The 17,742-nt window shown below is 42.6% G+C and overlaps 1 protein-coding gene across 2 annotated transcripts in view; it reads left to right on the top strand.

Moving 5' to 3' along the window:
- Positions 1 to 2,145: 2,145 nt before the first annotated feature.
- Positions 2,146 to 17,742, top strand: part of lgi2a (leucine-rich repeat LGI family, member 2a) — a 54,666-nt gene continuing 39,069 nt past the window's right edge. The window contains exons 1-2 of one of the 2 annotated variants that reach the window (XM_068010211.1): positions 2,146 to 2,645; positions 3,705 to 3,776. In XM_068010211.1, coding sequence (XP_067866312.1) covers positions 2,464 to 2,645; positions 3,705 to 3,776 — 254 coding nt within the window. In that variant the 5' untranslated portion in view covers positions 2,146 to 2,463. The remainder of the gene's footprint in view (positions 2,646 to 3,704; positions 3,777 to 17,742) is intronic. The other variant, XM_068010122.1, reaches the window with a different exon arrangement.

Here is a 17,742-nt window from a genome sequence, read left to right on the forward strand (position 1 = left end):
TGTAAAAAACTTGCCTCGCACATCCCCTCTAAACTTTGCCCCTCTCACCTTAAACCTATGTCCCCTAGTAACTGACTCCTCCACCCTGGGAAAAAGCTTCTGACTATCCACTCTGTCCATGCCGCTCATAACTTTGTAAACCTCTATCATGTCGCCCCTCCACCTCCGTCGTTCCAGTGAAAACAATCCGAGCTTTTCCAACCTCTCCTCATAGCTAATGCCCTCCAGACCTGGCAACATCCTGGTAAACCTCCTCTGTACCCTCTCCAAAGCCTCCACGTCCTTCTGGTAGTGTGGCGACCAGAATTGCACGCAATATTCTAAGTGTGGCCGAACTAAGGTTCTGTACAGCTGCAACATAACTTGCCAATTTTTATACTCTATGCCCCGACCGATGAAGGCAAGCATGCCGTATGCCTTCTTGACTACTTTATTCACCTGCGTTGCCACTTTCAGTGACCTGTGGACCTGTACGCCCAGATCTCTCTGCCTGTCAATACTCCTAAGGGTTCTGCCATTTACTGTATACCTCCCACCTGCATTAGACCTTCCAAAGTGCATTACCTCACATTTGTCCAGATTAAACTCCATCTGCCATTTCTCCGCCCTAGTCTCCAACTGATCTAAATCCTGCTGTATCCTCTGACAATCCTCATCATTATCCGCAACTCCACCAAACTTTGTGTCATCCGCAAACTTACTAATCAGACCAGCTACATTTTCCTCCAAATCATTTATATATACTACAAACAGCAAAGGTCCCAGCACTGATCCCTGCGGAACACCACTAGTCACAATCTCTCCATTCAGAAAAACACCCATCCACTGATACCCTCTGTCTTCTATGACCGAGCCAGTTCTGTATCCATCTTGCCAGCTCACCTCTGATCCCATGTGACTTCACCTTTTGTACCAGTCTGCCATGCGGGACCTTGTCAAAGGCTTTACTAAAGTCCATATAGATAACATCCACTGCCCTTCCTTCATCAATCATCTTCGTCACTTCCTCAAAAAACTCAATCAAATTAGTAAGACACGACCTCCCCTTCACAAAACCATGCTGTCTCTCACTAATAAGTTTGTTTGTTTCCAAATGGGAGTAAATCCTGTCCCGAAGAATCCTCTCTAATAGTTTCCCTACCACTGACGTAAGGCTCACCGGCCTATAATTTCCTGGATTAGCCTTGCCACCCTTCTTAAACAAAGGAACAGCATTGGCTATTCTCCAGTCCTCTGGGACCTCACCTGTAGCCAATGAGGATGCAAAGATTTCTGTCAAGGCCCCAGCAATTTCTTCCCTTGCCTCCCTCAGTATTCTAGGGTAGATCCCATCAGGCCCTGGGGACTTATCTACCTTAATGCTTTGCAAGACGTCCAACACCTCCTCCTTTTTGATAATGAGATGACTGAGACTATCTGCACTCCCTTCCCTAGGCTCATCATCCACCAAGTCCTTCTCCTTGGTGAATACTGATGCAAAGTACTCATTTAGCACCTCGCCCATTTCCTCTGGCTCCACACATAGATTCCCATCTCTGTCCTTGAGTGGGCCAACCCTTTCCCTGGTTACCCTCTTGCTCTTTATATATGTATAAAAAGCCTTGGGATTTTCCTTAATCCTGTTTGCCAATGACTTTTCATGACCCCTTTTAGCCCTCCTAATTCCTTGCTTAAGTTCCTTCCTACTGTCTTTATATTCCTCAAGTGCTTCGTCTGTTCCTAGCCTTCCAGCCCTTACAAATGCTTCCTTTTTCTTATTGACTAGGCTCACAATATCCTGTGTTATCCAAGCTTCCCGAAACTTGCCAAACTTGTCTTTCTTCCTCACAGGAACATGCTGATCCTGGATTCTAATCAGCTGACGTTTGAAAGACTCCCACATGTCAGATGTTGATTTACCCTCAAACAGCCACCCCAAATCTAAATTCTTCAGTTCCTGCCTAATATTGTTATCATTAGCCTTCCCCCAATTTAGCACCTTCACCCGAGGACTACTCTTATCCTTATCCACAAGTACCTTAAAACTTATGGAATTATGGTCACTGCGCCCGAAATGATCCCCCACTGAAACTTCGACCACCTGGCCGGGCTCATTCCCCAATACCAGGTTCAGAATGGCTATAAACCAGTGAAGTTTTATTTTAAAATGTCTCTATAATCTGACGGTTCAGCAGTTGACGAGAATGTTTCTAACCTAGAGTAGGTCCCAAATTCCGCGGTCTTTCACGTGGAAAGGGAAAACAGCAGGCAAGGGCATGTTGAACCGTGTTGTACCTGGAAGCGGATATTTTTAAACTCTCTGGACTCGGAACATTGAATAAATAATTCATCGGAGCCAGGGCTGCGGTTACTGGCTGATGTCAGCGCTTTGTGTAAACGGCGGACGGTGCAGAATGTGAGAGGCGCAGGATGTCGGGGATGTTATTTTAATGGTCGTGTGTATGAGCATGTGAAAGACTAAAAATGTATAATTTGAACATGAGCTTTGCGTTTCTTTCTGTTGTAATTGGGATCAGCTTGTTATCCGGTGCTGAGATTAGAAAAATAGCGAAATGCCCATCTCGGTGCAGCTGTACAAAGGACGCTATCATGTGTGTTGGAACTTCATCTGTCCCGAGGATCCCCCCCAATGATATAACCTCCCTGTAAGTAACTAGAACCGACTACAATATATGTTTTGTTTCTCATTTGTTCCTGACTGGGAACGAAGTGACAATCCTTATTACTTCGGCTGACAATCAGCATCGCTTTCAAATAAAACCAAATGCAAGCAGGGAAATGAAGTTTAAATTGAAAGACAAGTGATGGAGATTGTTTATATTATTGTGTAACTGTATCTCACTGCACTGGGCAACATAAGAATAATACTAACGTATTCAAGAAATGAAATTTAAGCGATAGATCCATTCTGAATGTAGAAAGACCGTGAATCAGCTCCATGCAGTAATAAAAACAAGAAATGCTGGAACCACTCAGCAGGTCTGGCAGCATCTGTGGAAAGAGAAGCAGAGTTAACGTTTCGGGTCAGTGACCCTTCATCAGCTCCATGCAGTACGGTGCAGCGAGTGGTGGCAGTGCAGAATATTTTACATTCTGACAATTTGCGATTTAACAGTAGTTTTGTAATGCTGTGACACACTACTTAAGCGACTTTTTTAACTTTCATTTTTACTCTTCCAACAAAATAATTGAGCAGGAGTCTTTCAGCAGCTGCACTGGCTCCCATGGGAGCTGCTGTCACACCACACTCTGGCTCGGCCTTCTTGTTGTTTTATTTCAATCCAATCTTCAGCAGATACTTTTCTATTTCCGCGAACACTTTTTTAAAATAGGTTTGCCTTTGTGTAAGTGAATAGAATATTGCATTCGCTGGAACAGTTTTTAAAAAAACATTCTATGTAGCCATAATTTGTGTTGCAAGGGATCTATGTTCAGTGAAAAAGTGTAAAGAAAAGAACTTCGAGAGTCTGTTGAACAAAACTTGATAAAGTACACCATAGCAAATGAATCCAGCTTTCTCTGAACAAGGAAGCCACATTATAAATTGCATAGAACAGAAGAAATCAAGAGCTCCGTAATGGAGTAAATGTATTGGAAAGAAAAGCCTCACTGCCAAGATTCTCAAATCAAAGTCATATCAAAGCCAATTGTTCATTACAAACAATTGCATCATTTTAATAGTTTTCCTTTTACTCTGTTCCCAGGAGTTTGCTAAATGGAAGTTACCGCGAAATAACAGAAGGAATGTTTTCAAACTTGCCATTTTTGCAACTTCTGTGAGTATTCGACTTATTTTATTGGGATGGGTGAAGTGTAAACATCCATTTTCTCTGGATAGCCCAGTTAGATTCTAATGCAAAAATATAAGATAAATAACAAAAGATTTGTAGAATTATCAAACATGCTGAGTTTAGAGAAGTTCTGAATATGATCTATGCAATTCTCAGTGATAGATATATGCAGAGTTCAAACTTGGGATCTTTCTTTATCTGTGAAATCATTGCTTACACTGCGGTAAATAGATGTGAAATCAATTTCCATCGGCTGTGGACATATTCCCCGTTACCTGTCCTTGTATGTGGCTAATGTAGTTTCGTAAAGGATGGGGAGAACCCAAAGATAAGTGTGATTTAAATGAATAAAAGCTGATCATCCTATTTTCCTCAAATGTCTCAATGGCTGGTGCTAAGTTACACATAAAAGTCCCAACGTATCTGTGTTAAATAAACCAATCTCAACTGAAAGGGCAGTTGCCTTGGCCAGTGCTAAGAGGGCCAAGGCTCTGGATGCTTTCCAGTAATCCCTATAAATGATCCCTATAAATGTTCTGAAGAAGGGTCACTGACCTGAAACGTTAACTCTGCTTCTCTCTCCACAGAAGCTGCCAGACTTGCTGAATATTTCCAGCATTTCTTGTTTTTATTTCAGATTTCCAGCATCTGCAGTATTTTGCTTTTATTATCCCTATAAATATTTGTGTTCAGATATTTCCTGGCAACTGGTTGCTCACCCTCACAAATGAAGAATGAATGCTTGAGTAAAGTTCACTTCTCACAAAATCCAAATCCCTGCATGGGAAGATAAGTAAAGCAAATTGTGAAATAGGTAATCACTGCGGGAAGCTCAAGAATTTTACAATATGGTAAATAAATAAAACATTCATAAAGGAAATAACCAAATAAAAATAAATTCTTAGTATAAAACTTTGAGGAACAAAGTAGCATTTCTGTGTTAAAGATAAAGCTTGGGGCCAGGGCTGTTCATTTTACTGTCAGTTAACACCCTCTCTGTTCTAACGCTTTGTCTTTCACCCCACCATTAACATACGGTTTGTCTTTGCTCCATGACCTTCTGGTCAGTTATTCTCTGTGACCTTGCCCTAGCAACACCTTCTCTTTTGTTATCTCTTGCCCCACCCCCGCTTTGCTTGCTTAAAACCTTTTACATTTCTAATATTTGTCAGTTCTGATGAAGGGTCACTGACCTGAATGTAACCATGTTCCTCGCTTTAGTATATTGTAGAGAAAGACATTGCATTTAAGAGGAAAAATATAAAACCAAAGGTAAATAGTTGAAACAGGAAGGAAAACTAGAAAAAAGAGAGAAAGGGCAGGCAAGGAAAATAACCTTATAACTGCAGAATATCCCAATTGACAGGTTGACAGGTTAAAACCACACACAAGACTTAGGTACTTTAGGAAAGGAAACAACCCCATGATTTTTAAATCTTTAGTAGAAACACAACAAATCTATTTTTTTGTTCATTCTTAAGATATGAGCCTCTCTGGCAAGGCCAGCATTTATTGCCCATCCCTAATTCCTCTTGAGCTGGTAGTGGTGAGCTGCCTTTTTGGCAATATTTACAAAAGGGAAGATATAATTTGTCCACTACTGCATATCTTTGAAAGGTGAACTGTTGAAAAATTGAGAACAGAAATTTTGGAACCTCCTCTAAAATAAAATAAAACAGTTTTAAAGAAAAGGGCAAGAAAGCAGTGGATGGATAAGGGATGAATTTACCCAAAGTATGAATTATTTTCATAGGACAAACAGTGGGAAGCACTGGGAAGGATAAAGACAACCTTGAAGTTGCAAACCATTGCAAAAACAGTTTTGAAGTTCAGAATGTCAATGACATAATTAGCCAAAAAAAGGCTACTTTGCCGATGACAAAGATATTGTGTTAAGTGGAAAGCAAGAACTAAGCTGAGAAGCCCCCAATCAGTAATAAATGGAAATGATCTAGAGTCTGGCATGTACAAGAATAAGACAGAGACCAGTGAGATGAAATATCAAAGGGGATGTTGTAATAGGCAGCTCAATATCACATATCTTAAATGATCCTACACCATAGACAATTTAGGTGCAAAACTAATGGGAACATAGGAACAGAGGTAGGCCAATCAACTCCTTGAGCCTGTTACACCATTCAATCAGATGATGGCTGATCTGTTCCTATGAACATAAGAACAGGAGTAGGCCATTCAGCCCATTGAGCCTGCTCTGCCATTCAATTAGATCATGGCTGATCATCTACCCTAATGCCACTTTCCTGCGCTATCGCCATATCCCTTGATGTCATTTCTCCCCAGAAATTTATTGATTTCTGTCTTGAAGATGCTCAATGATTGAGCTTCCACAGCCATCTGGGGTAGAGAATTCCAAAGATTCACCACCCTCTGAGTGAAAAAATTCCTCCTCATCTCCGTCTTAAATGGCTTACCCCTTATTCTGAGATTATGTCCCCTGGTTCTAGACTCACCAGCCAGGGGAAACATCCTATCTACATCCACCCTGCCACGCCCTGTAAGAATTTTGTAAGTTTCAATGAGATCACCTCTCATTCTTCGAAACTTTAGAGAAAGCAGGCCCAGTTTCCTCAATCTCTCCTCATAAAACAATTCCACCATCCCAGGGATTAGTCTGCTGAACCTCTGTTGCACTCCGTCTATGGCAAGTACATCCTTCCTTAGATAAGGAGACCAAAACTGTACACAATACTCCAGGTGCAGTCTCACCAAGGCGCTATAGAATTGCAGCAAGACTTCTTTGCTCCTGTACTCAAAACCCCTTTTGCAATGAAGCCCAACATACCATTTGTCTTCCTAATTGCTTGCTGCACCTGCATGCTGGCTTTAAGTGACTCATGACAAGGACACCCAGGTCCCTTTGGACATCAACACTTCCCAACATCTCACCATTTAAGAAATATTCTGTCTTTCTGTTTTGTCTACCAAAGTGGATCACTTCACACTTATTCACATTATGTTCCATCTGCCATGGTCTTGCCCATTCACTTAGCCTGTCCAAGTCCTCTTGAAGCCTCCTTGCATCTTCCTCACAACTTAAATTCCCACCTAGTTTTGTATCATCAGCAAATTTGGAAATAATCCAATTGGTCCCCACATCCAAATCATTTATATAAATTGTGAACAGCTGTCATCCTAGCATTGATCCTTGTGGTACCCTACTAGTAACAGTCTGGCATCCTGAGAATGACCCATTTATTCCTACTCTCTGTTTTCTGTCTGTTAACCAATTCTCAATCCATACTAGTATATTGCCCCCAATCCCATGTGCTCTAATTTTGTTTACTAGTCTCCTGTGTGGGACCTTATCAAAAGCCTTCTGAAAATCCAAATACACCACATGCACTGGTTGTCCTTTATCTATGCTACAAGTAACATCCTCAAAAAACTCCATTTATCTGCCTTTACTCCATATCTCTTAATACCTAACAAAAATCTTGAAAACTTAAATTGATTTACCATCCACAGCACTCTAAGGCAGAGTTCCAGATCTCCACAATCTTAGGCTGGATTTTGTAATCCTACCACTGAGAGCGGCGGTGGGCACAGAACATGGTGCCCATGTCCCATGGGACGCGCTGCCATTACTTTACACATTGACAGCAGCCGGCACCGCCCCCCCATCCCCCACCCCAATCGTGTGGAGGGAGTGGCCTCGGCGACGCCGTTCACTGTGTCACCTGTTGAAGGAGCAGGTGCTAGCACCATTTTTAAAAGGTTGCTAGCCTGTATACAGTACACCATAATGCAGAGTTCACCCCTTCCCCACATTGGTAGCACCAGCTTTCCCTGGACAGGAAAGTGTAGGCGAGTGAATGCTGCACATCGTGCTGAAGCTCAGGAACGGAAGGTAAGAACACTGTGGTTGACATTTTAATTCATGCAAATATGTAATTTAAATATGCTAACTCGGGTGCCTTCGCAGAGTGGCGGAGGGGCCACTATGGAGCTTTCCTGCCGCCAGGAAGATCAGGCCCGGCCATCCTGGTGTTGGGTTCTGTGGCAGCCACTGCCGCTCCGATTTTCCGGCACCCCACCGCCATTGAATATTCTCTGATTGGTGGGATGTGACAGTGGTGTTGTCCAAGGATCTGTACTGGGACCTCAGCCATGGAACCTGACGTTGGGTTGGGAACAAATTCCAGCCCCTTGTGTGTGAAAAATTGCTTCTGAAATTCACCCCTAAAAGGCTGAGCTCCAATTTTGAGCTTTTGCCCTCTTGTTCTGGATTCGCCCACCAAAGAAAGTAGTTTCTCTGTATCTGCTCTATCAAATCCCTTTATGATTTTAAAGAATTCAACAAGATCGCCCCTCAACCTTCTAAACACAAGGTAATGCAAACCAAGTTTATGCAACCTGTCCTCATAATTTAACTCTTTAAGCCCTGGTATCCTTCTGGTGAATCTGCACTGCACAACCTTAACCTCCCTCTTCCCCAAACCGCCACCTCGCCACGCCCCCCCACCGCGCTCTACCCAGCCAAGGCCAATATATCTTTCTGAGGTTTGGTGCCAAAAATTGAATGCAGTATGCCAGATAGAATCTGACTAAGCATACATACAGCTGAAGCATACCTCGTCACCCTTTGAGATAAAGGCCAACACTGCATTAGCCTTTTTGATTACTTTTTGTACTTGTGCACTAGCTTTTAGTGATTTGTGTACTTGGAAACTTAAATCCCATTATTCTTCCATAGCTCCTAGTCTCTCACCATTAAGAAATTACTCTGATTTCTCTTTCTCAGATTCAGAGTTGATGACCTCACCCTTCCCCACATTACACTCCATCTGCCATAGTTTTGCTCACTCACTTAGTCTGTCAATATGCCTTTGTAACTTCCTGCTCCTTCTATACAACTTACTGTGCCTCCTAACTTAGTGTCTTTTGCTAATCTTGGATATCCAGCTATTACATTTTTAAAAAATTCATTCACGGGATGTGGGCGTCGCTGGCCAGGCCAGCATTTATTGCCCATCCCTAATTACCCTTGAGAAGATGGTGGTGAGCTGCCTTCTTGAACCGCTGCAGTCCATTTGGGGCAGGTATACCCACAGTGCTGTTAGGAAGGGAGTTCCAGGATTTTGATCCAGCGACAGGAAAGGAACGGCGATATAGTTCCAAGTTAGGATGGTGTGTGACTTGGAGGGGAACTTGCAGGTGGTGGTGTTTTCATGCATTTGCTGCCCTTGTCCTTCTAGTTGGTAGAGGTCACGGGTTTGGAAGATGCTGTCTAAGGAGCCTTGGTGCATCATACAAGTTATTAATATATTTGGTGAAAAGCTGGGTCCCAGTACAGATCCTTGGACAACACCACTATCACATCCCACCAATCAGAGAATATTCCCTTTATCCCTATGCTTTGTCTCCTACTTCCCAGCCACATGGTTACATGCAGCTTTATGTGCTTTCATTTTTGCTACTAATATTATGTGCACAGCCTTATCAAATGCCTACTGGAAGTGCATTTGGACAACATCCATAGACAGTAATACAAAAGCAAAATACTGCAAATGCTGTAAATCTGAAATAGAAGAGAAAATGCTAGAGACTCCCTTATCTATCATTAGCGGCCTCCTCAGAAATTTCAACTATATCAGTCAAACATGACTGGTCCTTCACAAGTCTATACTGACTCTCTTGAACTAAATGTGGGCTGAGAATTGAGCAAACATTTTAAGGCCCTTGGGTGCAGCAGTAAATTCAAAACCAAATTTATGGGGCATGGGAAGTTGGGAACTGAAAATTTGAATTGAATAAATTTGGAATCAAATGTTAGTCTCAGTAATGATGACCATAAAAACTACTGAATTGTTTCCTAACTCAGAGGGTTGTGAATCTTTGGAATTCCCTATCCCAGAGGGCTGTGGAAGCTAAGTCATTGAGCATGTTTAAAGTAGAGATTGACAGATTTCTAAATACCAATGACATATGGGGATAAATGTGGGAAAAGGGCATTGAAGTGGATGATCATCCTGAATCATATTTGAAACATAGAAACATTGAAAAAATAGGAGCAGGAGTAGGCCATTCAGCCCTTCGAGCCTGCACCACCATTTAATACGATCATGGCTGATCATCCAAACTCAGTACCCTGTTCCTGCTTTCTCCCCGTATCCCTTTAGCCCTAAGAACTATATCTAACTCTTTCTTGAATATATTTAATGATTTGGCCTCAACTGCTTTCTGTGGTAGAGAATTCCACAGTGTCACCACTCTCTGGGTGAAGAAATCCATCCTCATCTCAGTCCTAAATGGCTTACCCCTTATACTTAGACTGTGACTCCTGGTCCTGGACTCCCCTGCCATCGGGAACATCCTTCCTGCATCTAGTCTGTCCAGTCCTGTTAGAATTTTATAGGTTTCCATGAGATCCCCTCATTCTTCTAAACTCTAGTGAATACAAGCCTAATCGACCCAATCTCTCTTCATACGTCAGTTCTGCCATCCCAGGAATCAGTCTGATGAACCTTTGCTGCACTCCCTCCATAGTAAGAACATCCTTGCTCAGATAAGGAGACCAAAACTGCACACAGTACTCCAGATATGGTTTCACCAAGGCCCTGTATAACTGCAGTAAGACATCCTTGCTCCTGTACTCAAATCCTCTTGCAATGAAGGCCAACATACCATTCGCCTTCCTAACTACTTGCTGCACCTGAATGCTTGTTTTCAGCAACTGGTGTACAAGGACAGCCAGGTCTCATTGCACCTCCCCCTTTCCCAATCTATTGCCGTTCAGATAATAATCTGCCTTTCTGTTTTTGTCACCAAAGCGGATAACCTCACATTTATCCACATTATACTGCATCTGCCATGTATTTTGCCCACTCACTCAACCTGTCCAAATCACACTGGAGCTTCTCTGCATCCCCCTCACAGCTCACACTCCCACCCAGCTTTGTGTCGTCTGCAAATTTGGATATTTTACATTTAATTCCCTCATCTATATCATTAAGATATATTGTGAATAGCTGGGGTCCTAGCACTGATCCCTGCAATACCCCACTAGTCACTGCTTGCCACTCGGAAAAAGGCCTGTTTATTCCTACTCTCGGTTTCCTGTCTGCCAACCAGTTCTCTATCCATGTCAGTACCTTACCCCCAATTCCATGTGCTTTAATTTTGCATGTTAATCTCTTATGTGGGACCTTATCGAAAGCCTTCTGAAAGTCCAAATACACCACATCCACAGGTTCTCCCTTATCTATTCTACTAGTTACATCCTCAAAAAATTCCAGTACATTTGTCAAACATGATTTCTCTTTTGTAAATCCATGTTGACTTTGTCCGATCCTGTCATTGTTTTCCAAGTGCTCTGCTATTACATCTTTTATGATGGACTCTAGCATTTTCCCACTACTGATGTCAGGCTAACCGGTCTATAATTCCCTGTTTTCTCTCTACCTCCTTTTTTAAATAGTGGGGTTACATTAGCTACCCTCCAATCTGTTGGAACTGTTCCAGAGTCTATAGAATTTTGAAAAATGACCAGCAATTCATCTACTATTTCTAGGGTCATTTCCTTAAGTACTCTGGGATGTAGATTATCAGGCCCTGGGGATTTATCGGCCTTCAATCCCATCAATTTCCCTAACACCATTTCCCTACTAATACTGATTTCATACAGTTCCTCCTTCTCACCAGACTGTATGTTCCCCAACATTTCTGGGATGTAATTTGTGTCCTCCTTTGTGAAGACAGAACCAAGTATGTATTTAATTGTTCTGCCATTTCTTTGTTCCCATTATAAATTCCCCCGTTTCTGACTGTAAGGGACCAACATTTGTCTTCACTAATCTTTTTCTCTTCACATATCTGTATAAGCTTTTACATTATTGAATGGCCTACTCCTGCTCCTATGTTCCCTAATTTTGGTATTCAAAGAATACATATTCTTTACGACTGAAGCCTTGCCTTTTAAAAATTGTGCTAAATTAAAGAATGTTAGTGCTTGGGAATGAAACTCGCCCATCTCAAGTGTCAGCATCCATCACCCCGAGATCAGATGGACTGCAGCAGAGTAAGGCAGCCTGTACTCTTGGCCAGCATATTGCGTCAGCCTCAGAAGAGCACCCTCTACTGCACCAGTGTGAATTTTTTTTCCATTTTCCACACCAATTATCCTGTGAGTTCTTTGAGTGAAATTGCTAAGTTAGGGACAGGTCCATGCCCACTAGGGAATGGAGTAGGCGGCTTGAACTTATTTCATACAAAATCCTTGAAGCCAGAAGCAATTTTCATTCCATCGATGGAATGACAGGTCCCTGAAGGTGGCAGGACAGGTAGCTAGAGTGGTGAAGAAGGCATATGGAATCCTTTCCTTTATTGGCCGAGGTATAGAGTACAAAAGCAGGGATGTGATGCTGGAACTGTATCAAACGCTGGTTAGGCCACAGTTGAAGTATTGCGTGCCGTTCTGGTCACCACATTACAGAAAGACGTGATTGCTTTGGAGCGAGTACAGAGGAGATTTACAAGAACGTAGCCAGCACTTGAAGGTTGCAGCTATGAGGAAAGATTGGATAGGCTAGGGTTGTTTTCCCTGGAACTAAGGAGGCTGAGAGGTGACTTGATTGAGGCGTACAAAATTATGAAGGGCCTAGATAGAGTGGACAGGAAGGGCCTGCTTTCCCTGGCGGGGTGGTCAGTTACCAGGGGACACAGATGGAAGGTGATTAGTAGAAGGATTAGAGGGGACAAGAGGGGAAACTTTTTCACCCAGACGGTGGTGGGTGTCTGGAATTCGCTGCCAGGAACAGTGGTGGAGGCAGAGAACCTCAATTCTTTTAAAATGTACCTGGACATGTACCTGAAGTGCTGTAACCTGCAGGGCTATGGTCCAGGTGCTGGAAGATGGGATTAGTTTGGGCGGCGAGTTTTTTGGCTGGCGCGGACATGATGGGCTGAATGGCCTCCTTCTGTGCTGTAATTTTTCTATGGTTCTACTGTAACTAATACTCATTTGGGGAAAAAAAAAATCAGTGATATTTATTTATTATTTTAAATAGATTCTATTTATTTGCAAGCAGCCAAATCTTGGGCAGCTAAATCACATTATCCTTATATAAATGTACTAAACAGGAAGAACTGTCACATGGGAAAATAACTTTCATCATTGCTTACTGATGGATATTGTAGCAACAATGATTTTACTGAATAATAGAACATGGATTATATAACCATTCAAATCAGAAACATAGACTATAATTTAAAAGAAAACAAATTTTGCTCATAGATGTAATAAACTAAATGTTTATTGCCATCTCAACAAATGGTACATCATTCCTTGGCAGTTTATACAAGTAATTTTGGGAATGAAAACATGCACTGAAACAAGTTTATGACTACAGCTCGTCAATGCAATCAATACTAGTAAAAGCTTAGAGAGGAGTCACCAGTAGAAACTTTGATGTATGCAGGTCAGTGCTCAATCTTTCTCAAAGATAATTAATTGTAAAGCTCTGCATTCTCTAACTAATTGCAATAAACTGTTGGCACAAACAAGTATGTTGATGACCTGCACTGAACATCGGATTGGAGTGTTTGGTACGGTGCATTTTTAATTCAAACTTTTATTCTCTATTGGAAGAAGTAAATCAAATAGGAGCAAAATGAACACATCATTTATAAATAATATACAAACCATTGAAATGAAGAAATAAACAAAAATAATTGCAAAACAAGCAACTGGCATAAAAACTGAATTTGTAAATACTTGTGAATTGTAAATTAACTTCATAGAGAGTAAACGGTCCTCTCATGCTTTAGAATTCTAACCAAAGCCCAGTAAAAGTTAAAATTGTCCCAAGTCTAGCCACATTTCCTACTCATGAAAATTATTTCTAGGTTTGTTTTGTATAGTATAACTCCAAATCAATATGATAAAATGGGAGGGTGCATAAAGAACAATTGGTGAATAATTAATCTTTAGCAAATGAATAACATAATATGTATATAGTTAATTCATTTACCTGCTCCTTCCTGTGAAAGATCTGCAGTACATAGGTACAAATGCCTTAAAATGATATTGTCCAATATTAACATAAGGATATTTGATACATTCATATGAATATCTGAAACATTTAAATACTAATAGTGCATGGCATAATTTCATGGCCCTGAAAGATAATTATCCCACACTGTAGCTGAATTACCTTGAACAATCCCACACAAAAGTTGTCTTTTCCCTTACCTTTTTGACATTAATTAATTACAATATCCAATGCAGTTCAAGGTGCTGTACTTACGAAGGTCACATCTATACATGCTTACACCCAGGGCTAAATTTTACTGGCCGCTCAACGCCATGGGGTGCGGCACAGGGGCCGATAAAATTCTGAGGGGAGAGGCCTGCCTCGACGCGCGTCGTCAAGAAGGGCCCGCCGCATATTACCCCGGTGCGGTCCCCTGCCGCCTCACGGCGGGCCCTTCATCAGCATATGCAAATTAACATTAATAATATTTCAATGAACTTAACTGCAGGCGGCAGCCATCCCACACTGATGTTACGGCCACCATTCGTGCTCTGCGTGCCTTCGGAAAACAATCTTATTGGATGTGGGGATGGTGGGAAGGGGTTAAAGGACAAATGTTTGACGGTTGTGGGGTAAAGTTCGGGGAGGGAAAATGGCATGTGTTGTTATCCTGGGCAATTAAATGACCATTGTGGGGTTTGGGGAAGGGCCTCCATCACAAAAGTTTTTATTTAATAAAAATTTATAATGATACACCTTGAAGAATTAAAATTAATTGTAAGGGCTTAAAGCCCTTTAAAAATGGCACCGGTGCCCGCGTGGAGGCGCTGGACGCCGTTGACATGGATGCAGCAGCTGCCCCCTCTATGTCATCAGGTGTGGCTGCTCCGTTCCCTCTATTTAAATGAGCCCCCACATGTAATATCGCGGGGGCTCAGGGAACCCGCATCCGCACAGAATGCACGCTGCCATCAGAATGCGCAGCGTGAACAGCGGCACCCAAGAGAAAACAAAAATATAAGAAAACTAAATAAAAAAAGACTTCAGCATTTCTATTATATGGCCAGGTGAGGGGGGGGGGGGGGGGGGTGGGGAGTCCCAGGCTCCCCTCTTGCCCTTCCTTTTATTTGACTGCAACAAGGTTTATTCCTTTTTTAAATGGTGGTTGTGCTTACCTCAGTAATGTGATCATGAAAGAACTAATTGCACAGGTTTTCTTGAGTTTAAACAAGAAAGAGGTGAGTTTATTATACTGAACAATCTAAAACCGAACTAGAAAAAAATAATAAATTTATGCGAGATATTCACGCATACATTCACATGAGACTTACACACACACAAACAGCTTACAGAAGGAAAAGTAGATTTTGTGGTTGGATTAATGTCCAGAATAAATGGAAATTAAATGCAGCCTGGATGGTTCAGTGGTCTTCCGGATGAAGTTGTACTCTTGAAGGCCTTGGCTGGTCAAAGTGCACTTTGTGGCTGGCCCGCTTGGCTCAAGGCTTTCTTGGAGTAAGACTTGTAGGTGGCTCTCTCTCCCTGGTCTCTGTCTGTAGAAATCTGTAGGTTTGGAGGGTCCACAGTCGCAGACAGTTTTCAAACTTGTGTTATCTAGAGAGAGAGAAAGAAAGAGGGAAAGGCACACAGCCTTTCTGCTGCTGCACAATCTGATTTCTGCCTGTCTTTGTTCAAGGAAACTTTTTGGCTTTCATAGAGATGGACAGTCAGTCACATGATAACGTTTTGGATACTGTTGAGGGAGATGGCTCACCAGGGGAAGGCAGTAGTAGCCAGGTTCATGGCACCGTGGCTGGCTCTGCTTTTCAGAAGGGCGGGAAAAAGAGTGGAAGGGCTATAGTCATAGGGGATTCGATTGTAAGGGGAGTAGATAGGCGGTTCTGTGGTCAAAAACGAGACTCCTGAATGGTATGTTGCCTCCCAGGTGCACGGGTCAGGGATGTCTCAGATCGGCTGCAGAACATTCTGAAGGGGGACGGTGAACAGCCAGTTGTCGTTGTGCACATAGGCACCAATGATATAGGTAAAAAACGGGATGAGGTCCTACAAGCAGAATTTAGGGAGTTAGGAGCCAAGTTAAAAAGTAGGACCTCAGAGGTAGTAATCTCAGGATTGCTACCAGTGCCACGTGATAGTCAGAGTAGAAATGAAAGAATAGTCAGGATGAATGCGTGGCTTGAGAGATGGTGCAGGAGGGAGGGGTTCAAATTTTTGGAACATTGGGACCGGTTCTGGGGGAGGTGGGACTATTACAAATTGGACGGTCTGCACCTGGGCCGGACTGGAACCAATGTCCTTGGGGGTGCTTTTGCTAACGCTGTTGGGGAGGGTTTAAACTAATGTGGCAGGGGGATGGGAACCAAATGAGGTCAGTGGAGAGTAAGGAGGTAGTAACTAAAGCCTGTAAGGAACTAGATAATGAAGTCAGCGTGACTAAGGGAAAGAGTAGGCAGGGAGCAGATGATGAAAGCAAAGGGACTGGTGGTCTGAGGTGTATTTGTTTTAATGCAAGAAGTGTAGTAGGTAAGGCAGATGAACTTAGGGCTTGGATTAGTACCTGGGAGTATGATGCTATTGCTATTACTGAAACTTGGTTAAGGGAAGGGCATGATTGGCAGCTAAATATCCCAGGATACCGATGCTTCAGGCGGGATAGAGAGGGAGGTAAAAGGGGTGGAGGAGTTGCATTACTGGTCAAAGAGGATATCACAGCTGTGCTGAAGGAAGGCACTATGGAAGACTCGAGCTGTGAGGCAATATGGGCAGAACTCAGAAATAGGAAGGGTGCGGTAACAATGTTGGGGCTGTACTACAGGCCTCCCAACAGCGAGCGTGAGATAGAGGTACAAATATGTAAACAGATTATGGAAAGCTGTAGGAGCAACAGGGTGGTGGTGATAGGAGATTTTAATTTTCCCAACATTGACTGGGATTCACTTAGTGTTAGAGGTCTAGATGGAGCTGAATTTGTAAGGAGCATCCAGGAGGGTTTTCTAGAGCAGTATGTAAATAGTCCAACTCGGGAAGGGGCCATACTGGATCTGGTGTTGGGGAAGGAGCCGGGCCAGGTGGTTGACGTTTCAGTAGGGGACTACTTTGGGAATAGTGATCACAATTCCGTAAGTTTTAGAATACTCATGGACAAAGACGAGAGTGGTCCTAAAGGAAGAGTGCTAAATTGGGGGAAGGCCAACTATACCAAAATTCAGCAGGAGCTGGGGAATGTAGATTGGGAGCAACTGTTTGAAGGTAAATCCACATTTGATATGTGGGAGGCTTTTAAAGAGAGGTTGATTAGCGTGCAGGAGAGACATGTTCCTGTGAAAATGAGGGGTAGAAATGGCAAGATTAGGGAACCATGGATGACAGGTGAAATTGTGAGACTAGCTAAGAGGAAAAAGGAAGCATACATAAGGTCGAGGCGGCTGAAGAAAGACGAAGCTTTGAAAGAATATCGGGATTGTAGGCGCAATCTGAAACGAGGAATTAAGAGGGCTAAAAGGGGTCATGAAATATCTTTAGCAAACAGGGTTAAGGAAAATCCCAAAGCCTTTTATTCATATATAAGGAGAAAGAGGGTAACTAGAGAAAGGATTGGCCCACTCAAGGACAAAGGAGGAAAGTTATGCGTGGAGTCAGAGAAAATGGGTGAGATTCTAAACGAGTACTTTGCATCGGTATTCACCGAGGAGAGGGACATGACGGATGTTGAGGTTAGGAACAGATGTTTGATTACTCTAGGTCAAGTCGGCATAAGGAGGGAGGAAGTGTTGGGTATTCTAAAATGCATTAAGGTGGACAAGTCCCCAGGTCCGGATGGGATCTATCCCAGGTTACTGTGGGAAGCGAGAGAGGAAATAGTTGGGTCCTTAACAGATATCTTTGCAACATCCTTAAACACGGGTGAGGTCCCAGAGGACTGGAGAATTGCTAATGTT

The sequence above is a fragment of the Heterodontus francisci genome, chromosome 1 (genome assembly GCF_036365525.1).
Source record: "Heterodontus francisci isolate sHetFra1 chromosome 1, sHetFra1.hap1, whole genome shotgun sequence".
Lineage (NCBI taxonomy): Eukaryota > Metazoa > Chordata > Chondrichthyes > Heterodontiformes > Heterodontidae > Heterodontus > Heterodontus francisci.